Below are 20,852 nucleotides of genomic sequence, written 5' to 3'. Positions count from 1 at the left end.
TGTTTGCCAAAAGTAACTATATGTAAAAATGAATGATATACTGGGAAAATATCTGAGACATGTATGCAAGAGTTTTCAAAACACTTCAAGTGCACCAATAACCAATAAGAAAAAAGGTGAAAGCACTGAGTGGAAAATTTAGCAAGGAACATGCTCAAGGAATTTTTAAAACACATAAAGTAGTGTAAAAAGAGAAACAAGATTATTTTAATGCCTAACAAATTAACAAAGACTAAACAGGTTAGTAGGTTGGATAAGATATCGGGAAATAGGCATTGCACACAGGGGAAGTGTATACTGTTATCTTTCAGTGATGTTTTTAAAGTTTTAAAAGTAATCTCTACATCCCATGTGGGGCTTGAACTCATGATTCTGAGACCAAGAGCCGCATCTTCCAACTGAGCTAGCCAGGCGCCCCTCCTTTCACTGATAGGCAGAAAACCTGTGACCCACCAATTCCATCTCATTTCCTATTATTTCATTTCTAGGAACTTATCTGACAGAAATGCTAACATGAGTATGAAAATATATACACAAGGGGCATCTGGGTGGCTCAGTCAGTTAAGTCTCCAACTTTGGGTCAGGTCATAATCTCAGTTTGTGAGTTCCAGTTCCACATGGGGCCCTCTGCTGTCAGCACCAGGCTTGCTTTAGATCCTCTGTCCCCCTCTGTCTCTCTGCCTCTCACCCACTTGTGTGCGCACATACACACAAGCTCTCTCTCAAAAATAAACATTTACAAAATTGTTTAAAAATTAAAAAATATATATACACACGTGTAAGAATGGTTGACGGAGTAATTTTTACAATATAAAATTAGAAAGTAAAATGCCCACCAAGAATGAATTTATTAAAATTAAAATTTGTAGCATCTATAATTAACACAGCCATTAAAAAGATCAAGTAGATCAACATGCCTTGGCATGGAGAGGTATCATTAAAAAAAGCGAGACAGAATAATATGTATAACAAAATGCTATTTATATTAACCTATGTGCAACATTAAAATTTCAGAGTATCTTTCAAATCTAAAAAAATTAAAATTATATGTAATATATCTGCTAAATTTTCAATGACCATTATTACCTTTATAGTCAGCAGAAAATAAACACTTTTTTAAAATGAAAAGACAAACCCAATTTTAAGCATAGTATATGACTGATACAAATCCAATCATCTTCTGGATGACCAGTTTCTTCAAAACAAGTTAAAGGGCTTAAGGGAGTCATAGAAAAATGTTTACTATCTGAGGTATGAGAAGTTTACTGTGGAAAACTGACACTAGAGAAGACAGCATTACTCAGGGCTTTTGATGAGTCCACAGTGCAATAATTACACCATTAAGATGTGGGTCCTATGGCTGCCCTGACTCTTGGTTACTATATTCATCGTGTGAGTGGATGCAAAGATAAACATAACCGATCTTTGTAAGTAACCCTCTCCTAGTTCTAATGGAATGGAATTTCATTTAAAACACTGAAATCTATCACTAAAAATAGGTATCTGGGGAAAAATCTAGAACAGAGTAGTAATTTCACATTATCCACATCCAAAAAGAGGCACCAACACTGTTACATACAGCAGAGTACAGCAGATTAACCTTTGGATCTAGAAAATAAATTCTCTAAGAAGTGAATCAATACACAGTTTCTTCACAAATTTCCTTCTATGATGTAACATCCCTCAAACAGGGAAACAAAAGCAACTACTGCCATATTCAAAGATAAAAGTATTCTATTTTTGCCTCAATCTAAAAGAAGCCACACCTTTGATAAAAAGTTTGAAATGAGGTAAACATTATGAATTCAAACTTCAACACTATGATGAAATTAAGATGTCTGTTAGCATGTAAACATTCCCTTCACCAGTATTCTCATTCTAAGAAAAAAATCTGAGATTGTTATATCTTAATTCTGGAAGAGCCCAAAAGAGCCAATAAATACATAAACTTGACCAGGCTCCATACTCACTTGGGGACCATGAGCCTCTGGTGGCCCCTTTTTCCCTTTTATGAATAAATACATAAATAAAACTGTTGGGTTTTGTCTTTTTGTTCTCCTTTATTCTCAAATTTTTTTAAAAATAATTTATTTTTGCTTGTTAAAAAATAAATATTCATCATAAATCTATACTTTTTCTTTAATTTGTCCTAATTTTATGAAAAACAAAGGGATTTTACACTTTTCTTGTTTTCCATTTTAAAAAATATAGAATTAAATATACATCCATTGTTACTTTTTAGTAGTAATATTAGAAAATATTAGTAAAGATACTGAGTTATCAACTAATCATATAAACAGCTGTTACCAACCCAGGATACATAATGTATTTCTTTGCCTTTCACTTTCATATAAATTTACTTACAGTCCTTAAAAAGTTTCTAAAAGACTTTTTTGCTTTAATATTCTATATGTCCATCTTATTGAAGTTAATCTCAAGGGTCAGATGCTATAATAGGCACTGCTGATTTCCCAAGAAGGTGTCTAAGCTGTAAACTATTTCTGAAAGACCAAGGCTTACACATGCAATGTATCTCTCAGAGGACCTACGATTTCATATACAGTGTAAGCTCACTGTTATGAGCCTGTTATGAAATCAACTTAAACCAACATTTTAGAACATTAAACACATTTAGAACATTAAAAACATCCACTTCCTACTGTTAGAAATTAGAATGATATGATGTGCAATTAAAAAAAAAAATCAAAACCAAAATTAAAAGCCCAACCATAAAAGCACACTAAAGTTTCAGGACCTTTAATGCAGAAGAGTGCAAAGTCACAGTCAGGACAAGGGCCAGGTTTCCTTCAACCTAGAAAAAGCCAAAAGTTCTACCAAAATATCAAAGTAATACCCCATTTGACATTTTCCATCAAACTTCCCTGTCAAAAAATACATTGTCACATTATCATCACACTTCAAATGCATTATATATTTTTATGTAAATGTTACTTTATGTAGACCAATAATACTATGCATGCATAGATCACTCTGCCACTTACAAAGTAATGTCTTTTTCATATCTGATTTAATCTTCACAAATACCCTAAGAAGTAAGGCAACCAGCTATTATGTACAATGTACACAGGGAAACAAAAGAGACTCATAAATTATGTTTATGTGCTCAACATCATTAAACATCCCGACTCCCAATCCAATGCTCTTTTTACATGTCATCACATTGGTAACATGAACTAGAAGGTTTTAGGGTTGTGATTCATGGACAAACACTAAAGAAAAATTAGATATCTGATTTACTGTAATGAAGGAGGAAAATCTTTGACTCACTTTACTCATTTTTTAATACTTCCTTCAGAAAACCCTACTGGCCCTTCTTTAAACACACACCAGAAGCCCTTTTTTAAAAAAAGAAAATCCCTAAACTTACCAGTTAACTGCAATCCTTCTCACATTATAGGGCTAAGTTTCATCTTAGAACTCAAACTGTAAACTTCTTTCAAGTTTATCTGATGCAATACATTGGACATATCCTTTGAAACACATTCATATCTCTAAATTGTTTTAATCTAGTCAAAACTGTAAAACTGCCACAAGGAAGTTCTTGAAAATAGAAGTTATCACATACATTATGGCAACTTCCTCACCTAACCACACATAACATGCAAACAATCCAGCCTCTAGTAGTTCTGCATTGTTAGATGAGTCTGCATTTTCTGTTTTAAGATATCCTGGGCTTAACAGGCCTTGCTGCTGTGTCCATGTTCTTTACATGTCAGAAACTACTGCTCTAGGATCTTAGCAGTTCATACTCACCTAGCTTTTTTAAATGTTTATTTAACTTGGATAAGAATACAACTACACAGTCTAGACTACAGTACCGTGGAAGCAGTTAGTAACTCAAACATGTTAATCAATTATGTTTCTTATGTCCAGTACATGGACCCAAATATCTAGTAAGATATTGAGGCAACACAATACACAAAATATACAAAATTAAAAAGTACAAAACAGTGAAAAGGATTTGGAATTTGAGGAGGAAGCAAAGCTCCAAAGAACAACAATCTAAGGAAATAAAATATGACTACTATAACTTGAAAAACAAAAAGCTTTAGAATGGAGTTTTTATTAACAGTTAATGGACACTTGGAGTTGAGGTTAAATCTCAATTTTTCAGGACTGATCATTGCAAACATAGATAGAATATTCCTATAGAAGACCAATGTGACCCTTTCCTTATGACAGAAAACCAAATGTGGGCTAAATAATGTGCTTCTTATCCATGCATAACAGACATATCCATAATAGAAAATAAAACAAAAGTAAGCATAATCCAAAATATCAGACATATTAAACATGGTACTCAAAGTGATTCAATGAAAACAAGCTTTAAAAGCCCACATTTTGTTACTGTTTAACTTCTTTATTTCCACTGGCAAATGCTTACAAATAATAAATTCAAATTTTCCCTATCTCCAGATCTTTTCAGATTAGTATGCCCATCTTTTGTCACCTGATAGATTTACAGGAATAATCAAGATTGTACTGCCTTAACACAAGACTAAGCACTTCTGTCGTTGATTTTATTCTAAAAAATGAAAACAGATTAAAAAAAAAGATGACATGTATAAATAATAAGAATTATTGTCATATGTGAGGGTTTTTTTTCCTTTTAATCCACCTAACGCCCCTTCTGCACAAATAATTTACATTCAAATTGTTACTCATATAGTCTGTGGATGCAATAGCAGGAGCTCTGTGTATGTTTTTTGTTGTTGTTTATTTGCTTTTTAAAGTAATATTTAAAAGGTTAACTGGAATTGCTGCTTAATTAATTTTTCCATAGAAAATTTGGAAAATACCAGAAAGTATAAAGAAAAAGTCATTTGTAGTTTCACCATCTACTCACTTTTACAACTATCCTTTGAGCTTATTTCTGATCACTTCTAGCTTTACAGTTTACACAATTAGAATTATACTATTTTCTAATCTGTTTTCATTTAAAAAGTAGTATTTCCCACATCCCTGGATATTATGAGTATGATTTTTTAATTGCTTCTTTAATTAGAATCCTATTCTTAGTGTAAAGGGTTAAAAATTATGCTTAAAATAATACCTTACTCCCGTCCTTCAACTTTACGATGAGAGCTCAGCAAAGAATAGTAAACCATTCACACTAGCGTTTAAGGTGGGATAAATTAGATCCCTCTGAGAAATGTGGGACCTAATAAGATTCAAACCTTAAACTATGAAGCACTAACAAGGATTTCAAGCGTTATCCAATGGATGTAACCTTAGCGGAGGAGGCAAATCTAAAATTCGCAGGACTCAAGTAGTTACCTTTCTTGATACGAGAGCCCCACGTCGTTTCTACATAAAGCAATTGTGAAGCAGTGCAAATTTCACCCACTCAACAAAGTACCCTAATTGACTGAGTTCATTAAAATTGGCGCTCCCAATGGCAGAGCTGGATTCATTAAATAGAGATAAATATGTAACGCACACAAGGAATTGTGTGGACAGCTGCTACAGGGGAGTTATCCATTAGGAAGACCATACTAGAGTGGGTTGGTGGATGGGGAAGAGGGTAAGAAAGGATATCTGACTACTGTCAGCCGGGCGTATAAGCAGAAATCTCAGCCGCATTATTTAATATTTAATCTTTCTATTCCTGGCATCACGGGGCTCAAACGTCACCAAAAAAGATGGACCGAATGAAAAACCCGGCCGGGTGACGCACGTAACATCTTACCATATGGATGCTCAACAATCAAGACCGAGAAGCGCCCCAAGCCAGCCCGGTGAAGGAAGGAGTGTCCCCCGGGTTATAAACTACCCCACGCCCCGGACACGCCGTTCGGGTCTGCCAGCGGGCATCTGAGGCTGCAGGACCTCGCCACCCGACGCCTCAAAGGCCGGCTCAGGCCCGGGGGGCTGCGGACTCGCGTTCCGGGACCACGCGCGCGCCTGCACACACCAGGCTCCAGGAGTCGGCCCCCGCCGGAGCGGACCCCAGTCCGAGCAGCCCCAGCCTCACAGAAGACCCCGCCTCTGCCTCCGGCAGAAGAGGGTGCTGGTCAGAGGGTGCTGTGCCGGACCGGTGGCCGCTACTCCTCTCCCGGGGTCCCAATCCGCCCAGGGCCGTACCTGAACGAGCAGTGCCACCTCCGCCCGACTGCGCTGACTGTCGCGGTGGCGGCGGTCACAGCTCCGAGCACAGTGACGCCTCTCTTAAAAACAACAACCTGCTCGCAGGCGTCCGCAGCCGGGAGGTGGTGGCCGGCGGAGCGACGCAACGCATGCCGGGACTCGTAGTCCCGCCTGCTCCTCATGTCCGGCGCCGGATGAGGGAAGAACTACGACTCCCGAAGAGAAGTGCAGCCCGCCGCTGCCAGGCTGCAGGAAGCTAGGCGGGGCAGCAGCGATCCTCACAACATCCGGGCCCCGGCGCTGGAGAGGCGCCGCGGCCGGTTGCTAAGGAGACGGGCTGCTCTTACCACTCTAAAGGATTCGCGGTTTCACCCCGAGAGCTACTCCCTGGATTAGGCGGATTAGTCGGTACATATTGATTCAGCCAGCGGATCACGTTCTCTTCGCTGCTTTAACTGGATGTAGTAAAAGGCCGCGTCCCCTGGATGCTCGCTGGTCTTCTTACCATCCGCTGCGGGGAAAGACTACGTTTGCCGAAAAAATAAGGAAGATAACGAGAATGACCGAGTACGACTGGGTGGGTTTGGGCAGAGGGCTGAATGTTTTTGACGGCTGGTACTCCTTGCTGTAAATTTGAGCATCGCCCCCCCCCCGCCCCCGCAAAAAAAAAACACACCTTTTTAGGCAACCACTGGGCTATACAGATGTAATTGCGCATTGCATTGGGCCAGAATTGCCTCTGAAAATATAAAAATGATTGGGGATGGTATGCAACTCGTACCCCATTGCAAACTGTGCGGTGATGGCTGTAAATGAGAAAAATGTACCTTGTTAATTTTCATTCTTACACTGTGCCTTGTTCAAAAGGGATAGGACCAAAAAAAGGATATGTTGCCCTTGTGTTTACTGTTGGTGGAAGCAGTAGAAAGTTAAGGTTTAAGGTTAAAGTTAAGGTTTTGTCCCTCAATTGTGGCAAAAAAAAAAAAAAAAGATTAACAAGGGAGATGATGGGCCTGGGCAGAAAGAAAAAGGTACCCCAAAATTTGACTTTTGGAGGGTTTTATTCGTTTGCTTTTGATGTTGCTCTAGTTAACATCACTTGTGACACAACACCAAAAAAGAAAACACAAATTTTAATTTTACAATTACAGCTTCCATAAAGGGCATTTTCATTATCTCAATGACTTATTCTTATTTATCTTTTTTTAAATGTGCATGTGTTTATAATGAAGAACTTTGAAAAGTCACAGTGGCTTGACTTTCTGTAATTCCAGGGGAGACTGAAAAGTACATTAGTGAGAAAGCTAATATCTATCTATAGATTTTTATTCTTTTCAAGGCAATTTCACAGTATAATTTTAAGACAATTTTAGAAAAATCATTTACAATTTTAATTAACCTTTTTATCCTTAAGTAATATTTGCTGTGTAACCTGGCAGAGCATTTAAAATAATCCTTTTGTTATTCTTTGTATGAGGCTGTATGTTTTTAATTGTATCTAGTTTGAACTCTATATTTTAAGAATATCAGATTTGAAGAGGGTGAAACCCAAATAAGAAAACTACAGTGAGGCCATGAATAAAGTAAAAGCCATGAATGTTTTTTTTTTTTTAAAGATTATTTATTTAGTTTTGAGAAAGAGACAGCAGGGAATGGGCAGAGAGAGAGAGAGAGAGAGAGGAAGAGAAAGAATCCCAAGCAGGCTCCACACTGTCAGCACAGAGCCTGACTTGGGGCTTGATCTCACAAATGTGATCATGACCTGAGCAGAGATCAAGAGTCAGTTGCTTAGACTGAATAAGAGTCAGAGGTCAAGAGTCAGACTGAGCCACCCAGGCACCCCTTGAGTATTTTGTTTCTAAGTCTATAAACATTTGTTAATTATCCTGGAAGTCTAAAAAGATTTAGGTAGACACTTAACATTTCCAGATTGTGTGGTACAAATTATGCCAACAAAGTTTGTCTTCTAGTTTGACTGGATTTGGTTTTCTGTATTATATTTTGGGCCAATGATCAGAATTTAGTAGCAGGTGATTCGATGAAAGAGTACTCTGTGACTGAGGTTGCTATGGGCAACCTGACTGGGTGTCCATAAAGTATATTAGGGTTGCTACTGTTTCGTACAAGTTACAGGGCAGCCGCCTTCCAACTAAGAAGCTTTTCCTGTGCTCCAGAAACCTACACACTTTTTTAAAAAATGTTTTTAAATTCATTTACTTATTTTAAGAGAGAGCAAGCATGAGCAGAGGAAGGGAAGAGAGGAAGAGAGAGAGAATCCCAAGCAGGCTCCACACAGTCAGCATAGTGCTCGCCTTGGGGCTCGAACCCATTAACTAGGAGATCGTGACCTGAGCTGAAATCAAGAGTCAGAGGTTTAACCAAGTGAGCCACCCAGGCACCCCCAGAAACCTACACATTTTGAGAAAAGCTGACCTGTTGAGATACCATAGGATTCTGGTGACTTGCTATTATCCAGTCTACTGTGATATTTTTAAAAAACACTAATAGGCAGTGTCACAAAGAATAAGTAGCAAGATCTGATGAGGTCTACTTCTAGGTTTGCCAGCTTCCTGCAAGATTATGAATATACTGGGGCACCTGGGTGGCCTAGTCAGTTGAGCATCCGACTCTGACTCTTGATTTCAGCTCAGGTCATGATCTTATGGTTCATGAGATCGAGCCCCTCATGGGGCTCTGTGCTGACAGAGTAGAGCCTGCTTGGGATTCTCCCTCTCTCTGCCCCTCTCCTGGGATTCTCTCTCTCTCTCTCTCAAAAAAATTATGAATATGAAGTATTAGTAAACTGTACTATACAGTTTATATATACTATACAGAAATGCAGAATCTCTGCCCTACCCCAGACCTGAGTCAGAATCTACTGTTTAACCAGATTCCTGTGTATTTCATATGTACATAAAAGTTAAGAGAAGGACTGTACAATGTAGTGTTATTAACCTGTAAACTTTAGAACTGAATTCTGGAACATCATCCATATGCACTGAGGTATATCTGAAAGAAATGATAAAAACTGATTCCATTTATATCACTTCAATTGTATTTCATTTTCTCTCCATAACCACAGGAACTATGGCAATTTTGTTTTGTTTTTTATTAATTTATAGATGATACATAAACAATCTCCTATTTAACACAACCTTTAAAAATCAGAGTACCCTGTCAACTACCATGAAGTTATTTAGATATAATAATGTAACTTCCTATCTGGAAGGATTTAGATCTTACATGTTCCAGAAGCTGCCAAATATTTTTATTTTTATATTTTTAAACTACCAAAATTTTTTGCCTATTTAGATACCACAGAACATACTTATTAACTTATTATAACTTATTAACTTGTCACAAATAAAGGGCCTTATCATGAGTAAATATGCATATCCCTTTATGCTTTTTGAATAACAAAATCACTTAGATCTGTTAAAAAGAAAACCTGGGGCCAAGGTGGAATCACTTGCCCCCAGGATAGCAAACCAAGACTTAATTGCAGTTTAAGCCACTCCATAAGAGGAATTTAAAACCAATCAATCTGGAATTTTATAGTAAGCACCAATCAGGTGATCTGTCACCTTGGCTCACCCTCTCCCTCCCCCAAAGGAAAATGAGGTAATCTGCATGATAAAACCCTCTGTCCTTTCCCCTAAAGGAAGGTGACCTTGCCTGAAACAATCTTTTCTTTTGCTAGTAACTTATCCTTCCTATGAAAACCTTCCATTTTGTACCACTCCTCAGAGCTACCCACCACTTACTTGATGGGATGCTACCTGATTCATGAATTGCTTAATAAAGCCAATTAGATCTTCAAATTTACTTTGTTGAATTTTGTTTTTTAACAGTTGCTATTGCTACATTTGGAGGGTCCTGATATCTGAGTCCTCAGATTAGAAAACAACCATCTAATCCAGCTCCTTCATTTTATATTTATAGACAAGGAACTTGAATCCTTGTAAAATAATTTCATCAGTCATCTAGCTATTAGTGCTAATATCAGAACACAGAACTGGTGACACCTAAGAGGTGCTCTTTACAACTCTTGAAGCAAAAGGTACACAAGTAGCAAGTTTCCCAACTAGTCTGTTGGGAAATAAGCCATGCAGGTATGATTATGGCCCTCTCTCTACCCACACTCCTTTGCCTATCTCCCAGAGGCCTCTTTAACTCCTAACTATGGCTTAGCCACAACTTTCATAACATCATCTAGGGATCAGCAGCTTAAGCATCTCCTGGGACTTTGTTAGAAATGCAGAATCTTTGCCCTACCCCAGAGTCAGAATCTACTGTTTAACTAGATTCCTGTGTATTTCATATGTACATGAAAGTAAGAGAAGGACTGTACAAGAGAACACTACTATGGATAAAGAACTTCTAGTTTCAGATAACTTCTCCATGTTATTAGTAGGTAGTAAAGCACTACTAAGATTTTGTTCCTGATGAGACAAGTTAAGAAAGAAGCAGGCCTTAAAGGTGGCTGGGTCAGTAGTAGCTGGAGGTTCCAATGAGATAAATATTCATAAAATAACGGTCTAATTCCCAAGAACTGACCAATGAAGTTTTTCTGAGGCCAAATATTAAAGTCTTTCAGCTCAAGGTACCAAGACAATAGAACAATAACCAAACACTTCAGACCTTTGTCAATTACAGTATCAGTCTTTAAAAAAATGAATAGTTAACCTGGAGAACTTAAGAAAAAAAAAAAAGACCAGCAATTTCATTTCTAACACCTATGTTTGCAACAGGGAAATTTACAGTAAGAAAAAGGCTTTTCCCTTTATTCAAATACAGCAGCAAAACAAGTGCTCTTGGATTGGATTTTCAGGAAGACCCAAGAGTTCTCAAAATTATTTAAAGAAGCTCTTCTGAAAAGTTACTTTGCTTATGAATGTCATTAAAACAGGCATAGCATGAGAACATAGTATACTAATTTGTGATACTACCTCATTTTATAAACTATAAATTTACAAACTTTTCAAGTTCTGTGGGATAAATGGAGTCATTAGATGATAATTAAAAGAACAAATAATCCAGGCTCTCTTATTTTACAAGCAGGAAACTGAAGCATAGAGAATCAGACTTACCCAGGTTCTCACGTTCCTGGCAAGTCCAGGAGGCCAGACCCAGCATTCCAGTGCTCTTTTCACTAAACTTGATTCAGATTTTTAAATCCCTTATTCACAGAAAAATACTTCCAAAAAGTTTATTAAGGGCTCTCTTCAAGTAGAACATTAATAGTTGACTGAAAAGTTGATTGAATATGATTTATAGTACTGGTTACATACAAAGGTAGCTTTTAAGGATGTTATTATGAGGAAAAGATTTTAACTCAGGTTAATTTCAACTTGTAGCGCCTTTTTATTTTTCAAGATTATAACCAGTCACAAGTACATCTATATTTTTAATGTTTATTTATTTTGACGATCACTTCACATAATTAAGATTATTTTTGTGGCAAGAACATTTAAAATCTCTCTTACCAATTTTCAAGTATATAATATAGTAATGTTAACTATACTCACCATTCTATAATTAGATCCCCTGAGCTTATCCCTCTTATAACTGGAAGTTTGTACTCTTTGACCAATATCTCTCCATTTTCCCCCATCACCCATCCCCTGGCAATCACTATTCTGTTTCAATCAGTTTGACCTTTTTATTTTTAAAAAAAATTTTAAGGTTTATTTTTGAGAGAGAGATAGCAAGCAGGGGAGGGGAGAGGAGGAGACAGAATCCCAAGCAGGCTTCATGTGGTCAGCACAGACTCCGATGTGGGGCTTGAACTCACGAACCCTGAGTTCACGACCTGAGCCCAAGTCAGCCCTCAACCGACTTAGCCACCCAGGCACCCCTCAATGAGTTTGACTTTTGTAAACTTTTAGATTAATATATATGTGACAATCTAGTATTCTTTATCTGACTTAGTTCATTTAGCATAATGGCTTCCACGTTGTCCGAAATGGCAGGATTCCAAATCCTTCCTTTTAACGGCTGATTAATATTCATGTGTGTATGTATACATGAGAGTATAGTATACTACATCTTTAGCCATTCATGCATTAATGGGACACTTAAGATTGTTCCCATTTCTTGGCTATTGTGAATAGTGCTGCAATGACCATGGGAGTGCAAATATCTCCTCAAGATAGTGCTTTCACTTCTTTTGGATATATAACCAGAACTGGGATTGCCGGATCGCATGTTAATTCAATTTTTAATTTTTTGAGGAACCTCCATACTATTTTCTATAGTGGCTACACCAATTTACATTCTTACCAATAGTGCACAAGGGTTCCCTATTCTTCACATCCTCTCCAATATTGTCCAATATTTTTGACACTAGCCATTCTAACAGTGAGGTGATATCTCATTGTGGTTTTAATTTGCATTTCTTTGATGATTAATGATGTTGAACACCTCTTCAAGTACCTGGTGGCCATCTGTGTGTTTTATGTGTGAAAAATGTCTATTCAGGTCATCTTCTCGTTTTTTAATCAGATTCTCTTTTGCTATTGAGTTGTATGAGTTCCTTGTATATTTTGGATATTAACCCCTTATCAATATGGTTTGCAAATATTTTCTCCAATTCCGTAGGTTGTCTGTTCATTCTGTTGCTTCTTTTGCTATGCAGAAGCTTCTTAGTTTGATGCATTGTCATTTGTTAGTTTTGCTTTTGTTGCTTATGCTTTTGACGTCATATCTAAAAACTCTGCCAAGACCTAAATCAGAGCTTTTCCCCTGTGTTCTTTTCTGGGAGCTTTATGGTTTTAAGTCTTACATTTAAGTCTTTCATTCATTTTGAGTTAATTTTTATGAGTGGTATAAGACACTATTGTGTTGTTTAATTTTGGTGGGGTTTTTTTCCCCCCAAATTTTATAATTGACAATAATTTTATATCTTTATATTTTAGGACAAGAAAAGTGCTTCAGCTTCAAATTCAGACACAGAAATGAAACCTGAACAACTTCCCCCTTGTGTGAACCCTGGAAATCCTGTGTTTTCATGTATGTTGGACCCAAAGACACTCCATACAGCTACCTCACTATCAAAACCTAAGATGATTATGTACAAAACCAGTTCAAGTAATTATGGTGAATTTTTACCTATGCCACAGTTTTTTCCCTGCAATTATAGTCCAAAGGAACAAGTATTTTCAAGCCATATCAGAGCTACTGGATTTTATCAAAATAATACTCTAAACACTGCACCTGACAGAACCAGAACCCTTGATTTTCCTAATTTTCAACACACTCTATGAAAATATATTCCTGTGTATATTTAAGAGAAAATATACTCAGGAAAAGTGAGTTCTAAATCTAAGGCTAGAATACCAAATTTGGACTAGAAAAGCATTTGCATTAGTTAAAAGAAAACTTTTAAGAAATAAAGCATTTGAACTGATAACTGAATGACAGTGACTTCTTCTTAAATTAAAATGTGTTCAAAATAGAATAAAAGGTGGATGCGTTTTAGTACAAAATAGAAAAGTAGACACATTTAGTACATTATTTAGTACATATTCTCCAAAAGTTTCAAAAGGCTTTAAGGATCTCACGTGTCCACTGAATATATTTAACAAGACAAAGGAACACAGGAGCACTAAGAAAAAAAATTGAATTAAGGAAGACTGACCAGTAATTTCCCAGTTTTCTGTTATTTCAACTAATGGCTTAGAACCTGGGGGAATGAATGTTAGTTTCCACTGCTCTGCGGGTAGAAAAAAGGACCTGCTATTCATTCATTCATTTGGCAGGTATTTATAGAACACTCGCTAATGACAGTCACTAATGCAAATGGAACACAGAAATAAAAGACAGTACCTTTATTGTTTCAATGAGTAATATTTTAGGGGAATGAGATTAGCAAATCAATAAAATGTGATAATTTATGTAAATTTTGCAAAAGGTCTTTCAGACACAAAGACAGAATTGCTCAAATTGAGACCAAGGACATCAGAAGAAGCATCCTGGAAAAGGTAAAACCAAATCAAAGGAAAGATCAGTAGAGGAAGAAGAAGCAATACATAGAAGTACAAAGATCTAAGAGACGCAGTACTTTTTTATAAACGCAAATAATTTGATATATCCTTAACACAGTGTAAGCAGTGGTGGATGACAGACTATTCTTTAAACTATGTAATTCCACTGTATACAGAGATTTATTTATTTCAGCTGCCATCTGTTGAAACCACACTTGAGTCTGAGTACCTTTAATGAAAAAAATCACGGCTCATATGTTTCCCTATTAGTGTCAGAGTCAGGATATTAACATCAATTAAAAAATAATTTTGAGGGGCGCCTGGGTGGCGCAGTCGGTTAAGCGTCCGACTTCAGCCAGGTCACGATCTCACAGTCCATGAGTTCGAGCCCCGCGTCAGGCTCTGGGCTGATGGCTCGGAGCCTGGAGCCTGTTTCTGATTCTGTGTCTCCCTCTCTCTCTGCCCCTCCCCCATTCATGCTCTGTCTCTCTCTGTCCCAAAAATAAATAAACGTTGAAAAAAAAAAATTAAAAAAAAAAAAATAATTTTGAGTTGCTAGGAGATCAGAAATGTGTATCTTCTATTTATAAAAAAAAGGTTTGATGTGAGAAAATAGTTCAAACTCTGCCTCATAAGATTTTTCCAAACACCTGAAAACTTATTTGATAATGACATAAAAAGAAAAATTAGTTTTGTTCACCTCCTCTGAAACACCAAAAATCAGGGCATTGCACAAGATATTGAGGTGAATACTGCAAATTTAAAAAAAACTTGAGTTTAGTTGCCTTTTCTCCACAAAATCTATACAACCTATTTTCCCCCTTCACTGTAGGTACTCAATTTGTGGCAAGTGAAGTCAATTTTTTAAAATTTAGAATCTATATATTAACCTAAAGATTCTTACTATAGCAGGTGGTTAGGCCCTTTTTTGTTTGTTGCTAAAATTCTCAGGTAGGATGAGTATCTCAGAATCAAGCACATTGTCTGGAATAGCCACTATGTAGTCATTTAGTGCCTGTTAAAGTCCAGGGATTTTCTAGGCACTAAGAGCATGTCCTCATGGAGCTTAGATTCTGGTAAATTCCAGTAGGGAAAAAGAGACCAAAAAACATATGTATAGAGGGGTGTCTGGGTGGCTCAGTAGGTTAAGTGGCCCACTCTTGATTTCGGCTCAGGTCATGATCTAACGGTTCATGAGTTTGAGCCCCATGTTGGGCTCTGTGTTGACAGTATGGAGCCTGCCTGGGAGTCGTTCTCTCTCTCTCTCTCAGAATAAGTAAATACTCTCAAAAAAAAGTATAGATATATATGTGGGTAAGTACATATATATATAGGCATATATTTACATTTACATACATGTATAAATGTACATATATAAATGATGTATACATAGTTACATGTAAATATTTATGTATGCCTATAAATACATATAAAATATGCCAAGTGATAAATGTTATGAGGAAAAAAATAAAATAGGGTTGGGGGAAAGGGAGTGCTTAAGCAAGGAGTTATTTTTGGTAGACTGGTCTGGGAAGGTCTCTGATAAGTTGATGTCTGACCAAACCCCTGAAGGAAGTGAAGAGAATCTCTGGGGAAAGTAGAGCTGTTGTGAGACAACTGAACGTGTAGTCTGGAGTTCAAGGGATAAGCCCATGTTGAATATAATCAATTTGAACAACATCCACACGAAGATATTATTTAAAATCATGAGGCCAGATAAGACTATAAAGTATTCATAGAAAAGGGACCAAAGGACTAAACTCTAGGGAACTCCAACATTTAGAAATCATGGGAATGAATATAAATAAACAAATGAGATCAAGAAGTGATTAGTGAAGGAGGAAGCAATTAGCAAACTGATGCCCAAAAGCCAAGAATCTGTTTCAAGAGGCCAGCTGTGTGAAATTATCTTGAGAGGTAACACATGGATTGAGATCTGAAGGTACAAATAGGCAATGCAGAGAACATTAGTCACCTCAAGGAGAAGTGTTTTAGTGACGTCACAGAAAGGAAAACTTTAATGGAAGAGGTTTAAGAAAAAATGGAAGTGGTACTTTTTAGTAGTTTTGCTGTACACTGAACAGAGAAATAGACTGGAAGCCGGAAGTAGACATATGGGGCCAAAGGTTATTTTTTAAAAGATAGGATAATATAGCCTATTTGTATTCTGATGGGATCACTTTTTGTGAACTACTGACCTGTACTAATCAGCTCTAAAGATAAAATGTAGTTGAAGACAACTACAGAGTAATGTTTCTTTAATATAGACTAAAAAAACTAAACTGTATAAAATCAAAAGCATGGATAGACAATATACAGAATTATTCACCAGCTTATAGTATATTTAGAATCTGGATACAAACAACTTAAAAGAAGCTTTAGAGTTTGGACTGTGAAATTCACCACTTTGTGAGATATACAACATAAAGCAATACATTTTTGGAATATGCTAAAATGTAAGTAAGTAAACAAATACACAAATTTGTAACTTACTTTACAAATAAGTAAACAAACACAAACGAGTTTGTAATTTTTCCAAAAAGAAGGATTTCATTTCAGAAAACAGTTTGAACAAATCATTCTTGTAAAAAATATTTAAACATATTAGGTAAAAAATTCAGAGGGGCCCGTGTGTGGCTAAGTAGGTTAAGCATTGGGCTCTTGATTTTGGCTCCGGTCATGGTCTCGTGGTTGTGAGATGAACCCCACATCAGGCTCCGTGCTGAGCAGGAAGCCTGCTTGGGATTCTCTCTCTCCCTCTCTCTCTGCCCCTCCCTGGGTCTGAAAAAACAAAAACAAAAACTCATATACTTTAGGCAAACTTTCCTACCTTTATATGATTATCAGAATTGTTGACATTTCACTTCCATTTCTTGACTCATCATTACTGCAAATACAGCATGAGCTCTCAGCTTCAAATAAAACAAAGTTTACCTTCCCAAAGTAATATTTTATCGGTGAGTTTAGGTCTGCCTCTCTTTTAGCTATAAACTAAAAGACTATCAGAAATCTAGTTTACCCAATCAAAAATCTAATAAATATATTTGAATAAGTTGATTGGTTTTTACCATGTATAATAGCTAAAAATTATTGAGTTTACTATTTCTATTATTGTACTGTTTTTTTTTTGTTTACTAAACAACAAACATGTTTATTAGGTCATAAAAAGGATAAAATGTCAAAAGTAGTTCCTTAAAGAGACTATTTTAAGATGGCCATAGGGTCATCATATGCCTTTAAAACATTTTAGAAAAAACAATAAATTAAAAAATAAAACATTTTGGAAAGGGGAATTACATTTCAAAAACTATGGGTAATGACAAAGAGAAGATGCTGGTAATGTGGTCATTATCTGAAGCATAAACCTGGTTTTATTGGAGAGTTAGTTACAGTGAGGTATGCCTTAGGGTTTATAAACAAACCTTATAGGAAAGAGGAAGCCTGCTGTGTACAATTGGATGCATGATGCCATGAAACATTCTATTCAAACTAATTCTCCTTGTTCTGATTCTATGTGTTAAAAAACAGAATTCAACTGAGTGAACTTGAAAAATTTAACCAGCTTTATTTAACAGTCAGGCAGGCAGCATCCCATCTAGTCAGCAGAAAAGTGCTCTGAGAGGCTAAACAAAATGGAAGATGTTTATAGGCAGAAACAGGGTGGGGCAAAGAAGCTATTAACCAAAAAAAAAGGGGAGGGGGAGGGGGAGAGGGGGAGAGAGGGAGAGAGGGAGAGTGGGAGGGAGAGGGAGAGGGATTGTTTCAGGTTTCAGGCAAGGTCACCTTCCTTTGGGGGAAGCATGGGGTTCTAGCAAGCAATTTACCTCACTAGTGCTGATCAGAAAATTCCAGATTGACTGGTTAAAGTTCAGATTCTTGCAATTATATCCTGATTTGCAGCAATGGGGGCAAGTGACTCCATTTTTATTTTACTTTTTTAATTTTTTTTTAATCATTTTTAAAATTCCAGAATAATTAACATACACTGTTATATTAGTTTCAGGCATACAATACAGTGATTCAACAATTCTACACATTATTCAGTGCTCATCACAATAAGGGTACTCTTAATTCCCTTCACCTATTTCAACCATTCCCTCCCCTCTGGCAAACACCAGTTCTCTATATTTAAGAGACTTTTTTTTTGTCTCTTTTCCCTTTGTTCATTTGTTTTGTTTCTTAAATTCTACATAGGAATGAATTCATGTGGTATTTGTCTTTCTTATACTGACTTATTTCACTTAGCATTATACCCTCTAGAGCCATCCATGTTGTTGCAAATGGCAGAATTTCATTTGTTTTATGGGTAACATTCCATTGTAGATACATACCATACCTTCTTTATCCATTCATCTATCAGTGCATACTTGGGTTGCTTCCACATTCCAGTTAATGTAAATAATGCTGCAATAAACATAGGGGTACATATATCCTTTCAAATTCTTATTTTCATTTTCTTTGGGTAAATAGTAGAATTACTGGGTCATATGGTAATTGTTTTTCATTTTTCAAGTAACCTCCACCCATTTTCCACAGTGGCTGCACCAGTTTGAATTCCCACCAACAGTGCCCAAGGGTTCCTTTTTCTCCAAGCCTCACCAACACTTGTTACTTCTTGTCTCTTTGATACTATCCATTCTGACAGGTGTAAGGTGATATCTCATTGTGATTTTGATTTGCATTTCCCTGACAATGAGTGATGTTAAGCATCTTTTCGTGTGTCTTTGGAGTAATGTCTCTTCATACCTTCTGCCTATTTTTAATCAGATTGGTTTTTTGTTTTGTTTTTTTTTGTGTGTGTTGTGTAAGTTCTTTATATACTTTGGGTATTAACCCCTTATTGAACATATTATTTGCAAACATCTTCTCCAATTTGGTGTCTTTTTGTTTTGTTGATTGTTTCCTTTGCTATTCAAAGCTTTTTATTTTCATGTAGTCCCAATAGTTTATTTTTGCTTTTGCTTCCTTTGCCTTAGGAAACATATCTAGAAAAATGTCAGAGAAATTACTGCCTGTGCTCTCTTCTAGGACTTTAGGTGTCATATTTAGGTCTTTAGTCCATTTTGAGTTTATTATTGTCTATGGTGTAAGAAAATGGTCCAGTTTTTCCAAAACCATTTGTTAAACACCCTTTCTTTTTCCCACTGCATATTCTTGCCTCCCTGGCGTAGCTTTATTAACCATTTAAGTGTGTGTTTATTTCTAGGCTTTCTATTCTGTTCCATTGATCTACATGTCTGTTTTGGTGCCGGTACCATACTGTTTTGATTAATACAACTTTGTAGTATATCTTGAAATCTGGGATTGTGATACCTCCAGTTATGTTCTTCTTTTCCAGATTACTTTGGCTCTTCAGGATCTTTTGTGGTTCCATAAAAATTTTAGGATTTTTTATTCTAGTTCTGTGAAAAAATGCTCTTGGTATTTGATTGGGATTGCATTAAATCTGTAGATTGCTTTGGGTAGAATGGACATTCTAACAATATTTGTTCTTCCAATCCATGAGCATAGAATATCTTTCCATTTGTGTCATCTTCAATTTCTTTCATCAATGTTTTATAGTTTTCAGAGTACAAGTCTTTCCCCTCTTTGGTTAGGTTTATCCCTAGGTTTTATTATTTTTGGTGCAATTGTACATGGGATTTTCTTAATTTCTCTTTCTGCTACTTCATTATTAGTGTACAGAAATGCAACAGGTTTCTGTATATTGATTTTGTATCCTGCAGCTTTCCTGATTCATTTCTCAGTTCTGAAGTTTTTTGGTGGAGTCTTTAGGGTTTTCTATATATATATATAGTATCATGTCATCTACAAGTAGTGAAAGTTTTACCTTTCCTTACCAATTCCAATGCCTTTCATTTCTTTTTCTTGTCTAATTGCTGTGGCTAAAACTTCCAGTACTATGTTCAATGAAAATGTTGAGAGTGGAAATCCTGTCTTGTTCCTGCCCTTGGGGGAAAAGCTCTGTTGTTCCTCATTGAGGATGATGTTAGCAGTGAGTTTTTCATAGATAGCCTTTATTATGTGGATGTCTACTCCCTCTAACCCTACTTTGTTGAGGGTTTTTATTATGAATGGATATTGTACCTTGTCAAATGTTTTTCTGCATCTATTAAAATAATATTTTTTTATCCTTTGTCTTATTTTTTAATGTTTATTTATTTTGAGAGAGTGTGCACACACATGAGCAGGAGAGGGGCAGAGAGAGAGAGAGAGAGAGAGAGAGAGAGAGAGAGAATTCCATGCAGGCTCCCCACTCAGCATGGAGCCTGATATGGGGCTTGATCTCACAACCATGAGATCATGACCTGAGCCCAGATCAAGAGTCTTAAGCTTAACTGACTGAGCCACCCAGGCAACCCTATCCTTTTTCTTATTGATGTCATGTATCAAGTTGATTGATTTGTGAACATTCAGCCACCCTTATATCCCAAGAATAAATCCCACTTGATTGTGGTGAATGATTTTTTTTAATGTATTGTTGGATTTGGTTTGCTAATAATTTGTTGAGGATATATGTATCTATGTTCATCAGAGATATTGGCCTATAGTTCTCTCTTTTTTTTGTAGTGACTCTATCTGGTTTTGGTGTCAGGGTAATGCTGGGCTCATAGAAAGCTTTCCTTCCTCTTCCATTTTTTGGAATAGTTTGAAAAGAATAGGTATTAACCCTTCTTTAAATGTTTGGTAGAATTCACTTATGAAGCCACAAGTGACTCCATTTTGGACCTGTTTCTTTTAACATGTTTACCAAGCAAT

The 20,852-nt window shown here is 36.5% G+C and overlaps 3 protein-coding genes across 10 annotated transcripts in view; 1 reads left to right on the top strand and 2 right to left on the bottom strand.

The window, feature by feature from the left end:
- CCPG1 (cell cycle progression 1) overlaps nucleotides 1–6,302 on the bottom strand; it is a 42,593-nt gene extending 36,291 nt beyond the window's left edge. For 4 of the 8 annotated variants that reach the window (XR_006293289.1, XM_043555368.1, XM_043555371.1 and 1 more), the window contains exon 1: nucleotides 6,106–6,217. The gene's annotated coding sequence lies outside the window, so the exon portion shown is untranslated. Of the gene's footprint in view, nucleotides 1–6,105 lie in introns of all 8 variants that reach the window. The other 4 variants (XR_006293290.1, XM_043555373.1, XM_043555374.1 and 1 more) reach the window with 2 other exon arrangements.
- Nucleotides 6,303–6,384: 82 nt separating this feature from the next.
- On the top strand, nucleotides 6,385–13,524 carry CB3H15orf65 (chromosome B3 C15orf65 homolog). Its single transcript, XM_043555376.1, has 2 exons — nucleotides 6,385–6,685; nucleotides 13,026–13,524. The coding sequence occupies exons 1-2, from the start codon at nucleotides 6,668–6,670 to the stop codon at nucleotides 13,371–13,373; spliced, it is 366 nt and encodes a 121-aa protein (XP_043411311.1). The 5' UTR covers nucleotides 6,385–6,667; the 3' UTR covers nucleotides 13,374–13,524.
- A 4,925-nt stretch (nucleotides 13,525–18,449) lies between these two features.
- DNAAF4 (dynein axonemal assembly factor 4) overlaps nucleotides 18,450–20,852 on the bottom strand; it is a 69,918-nt gene continuing 67,515 nt past the window's right edge. Inside the window, exon 10 of the mRNA XM_043555366.1 lies at nucleotides 18,450–18,497. The gene's annotated coding sequence lies outside the window, so the exon portion shown is untranslated. The remainder of the gene's footprint in view (nucleotides 18,498–20,852) is intronic.

Source organism: Prionailurus bengalensis, chromosome B3 (assembly GCF_016509475.1).
Source record: "Prionailurus bengalensis isolate Pbe53 chromosome B3, Fcat_Pben_1.1_paternal_pri, whole genome shotgun sequence".
NCBI classification, from domain to species: Eukaryota; Metazoa; Chordata; class Mammalia; order Carnivora; family Felidae; genus Prionailurus; species Prionailurus bengalensis.
The sequence above is the reverse complement of the archived record's forward strand: the minus strand, read 5'-3'. Positions and strand labels throughout refer to the sequence as shown.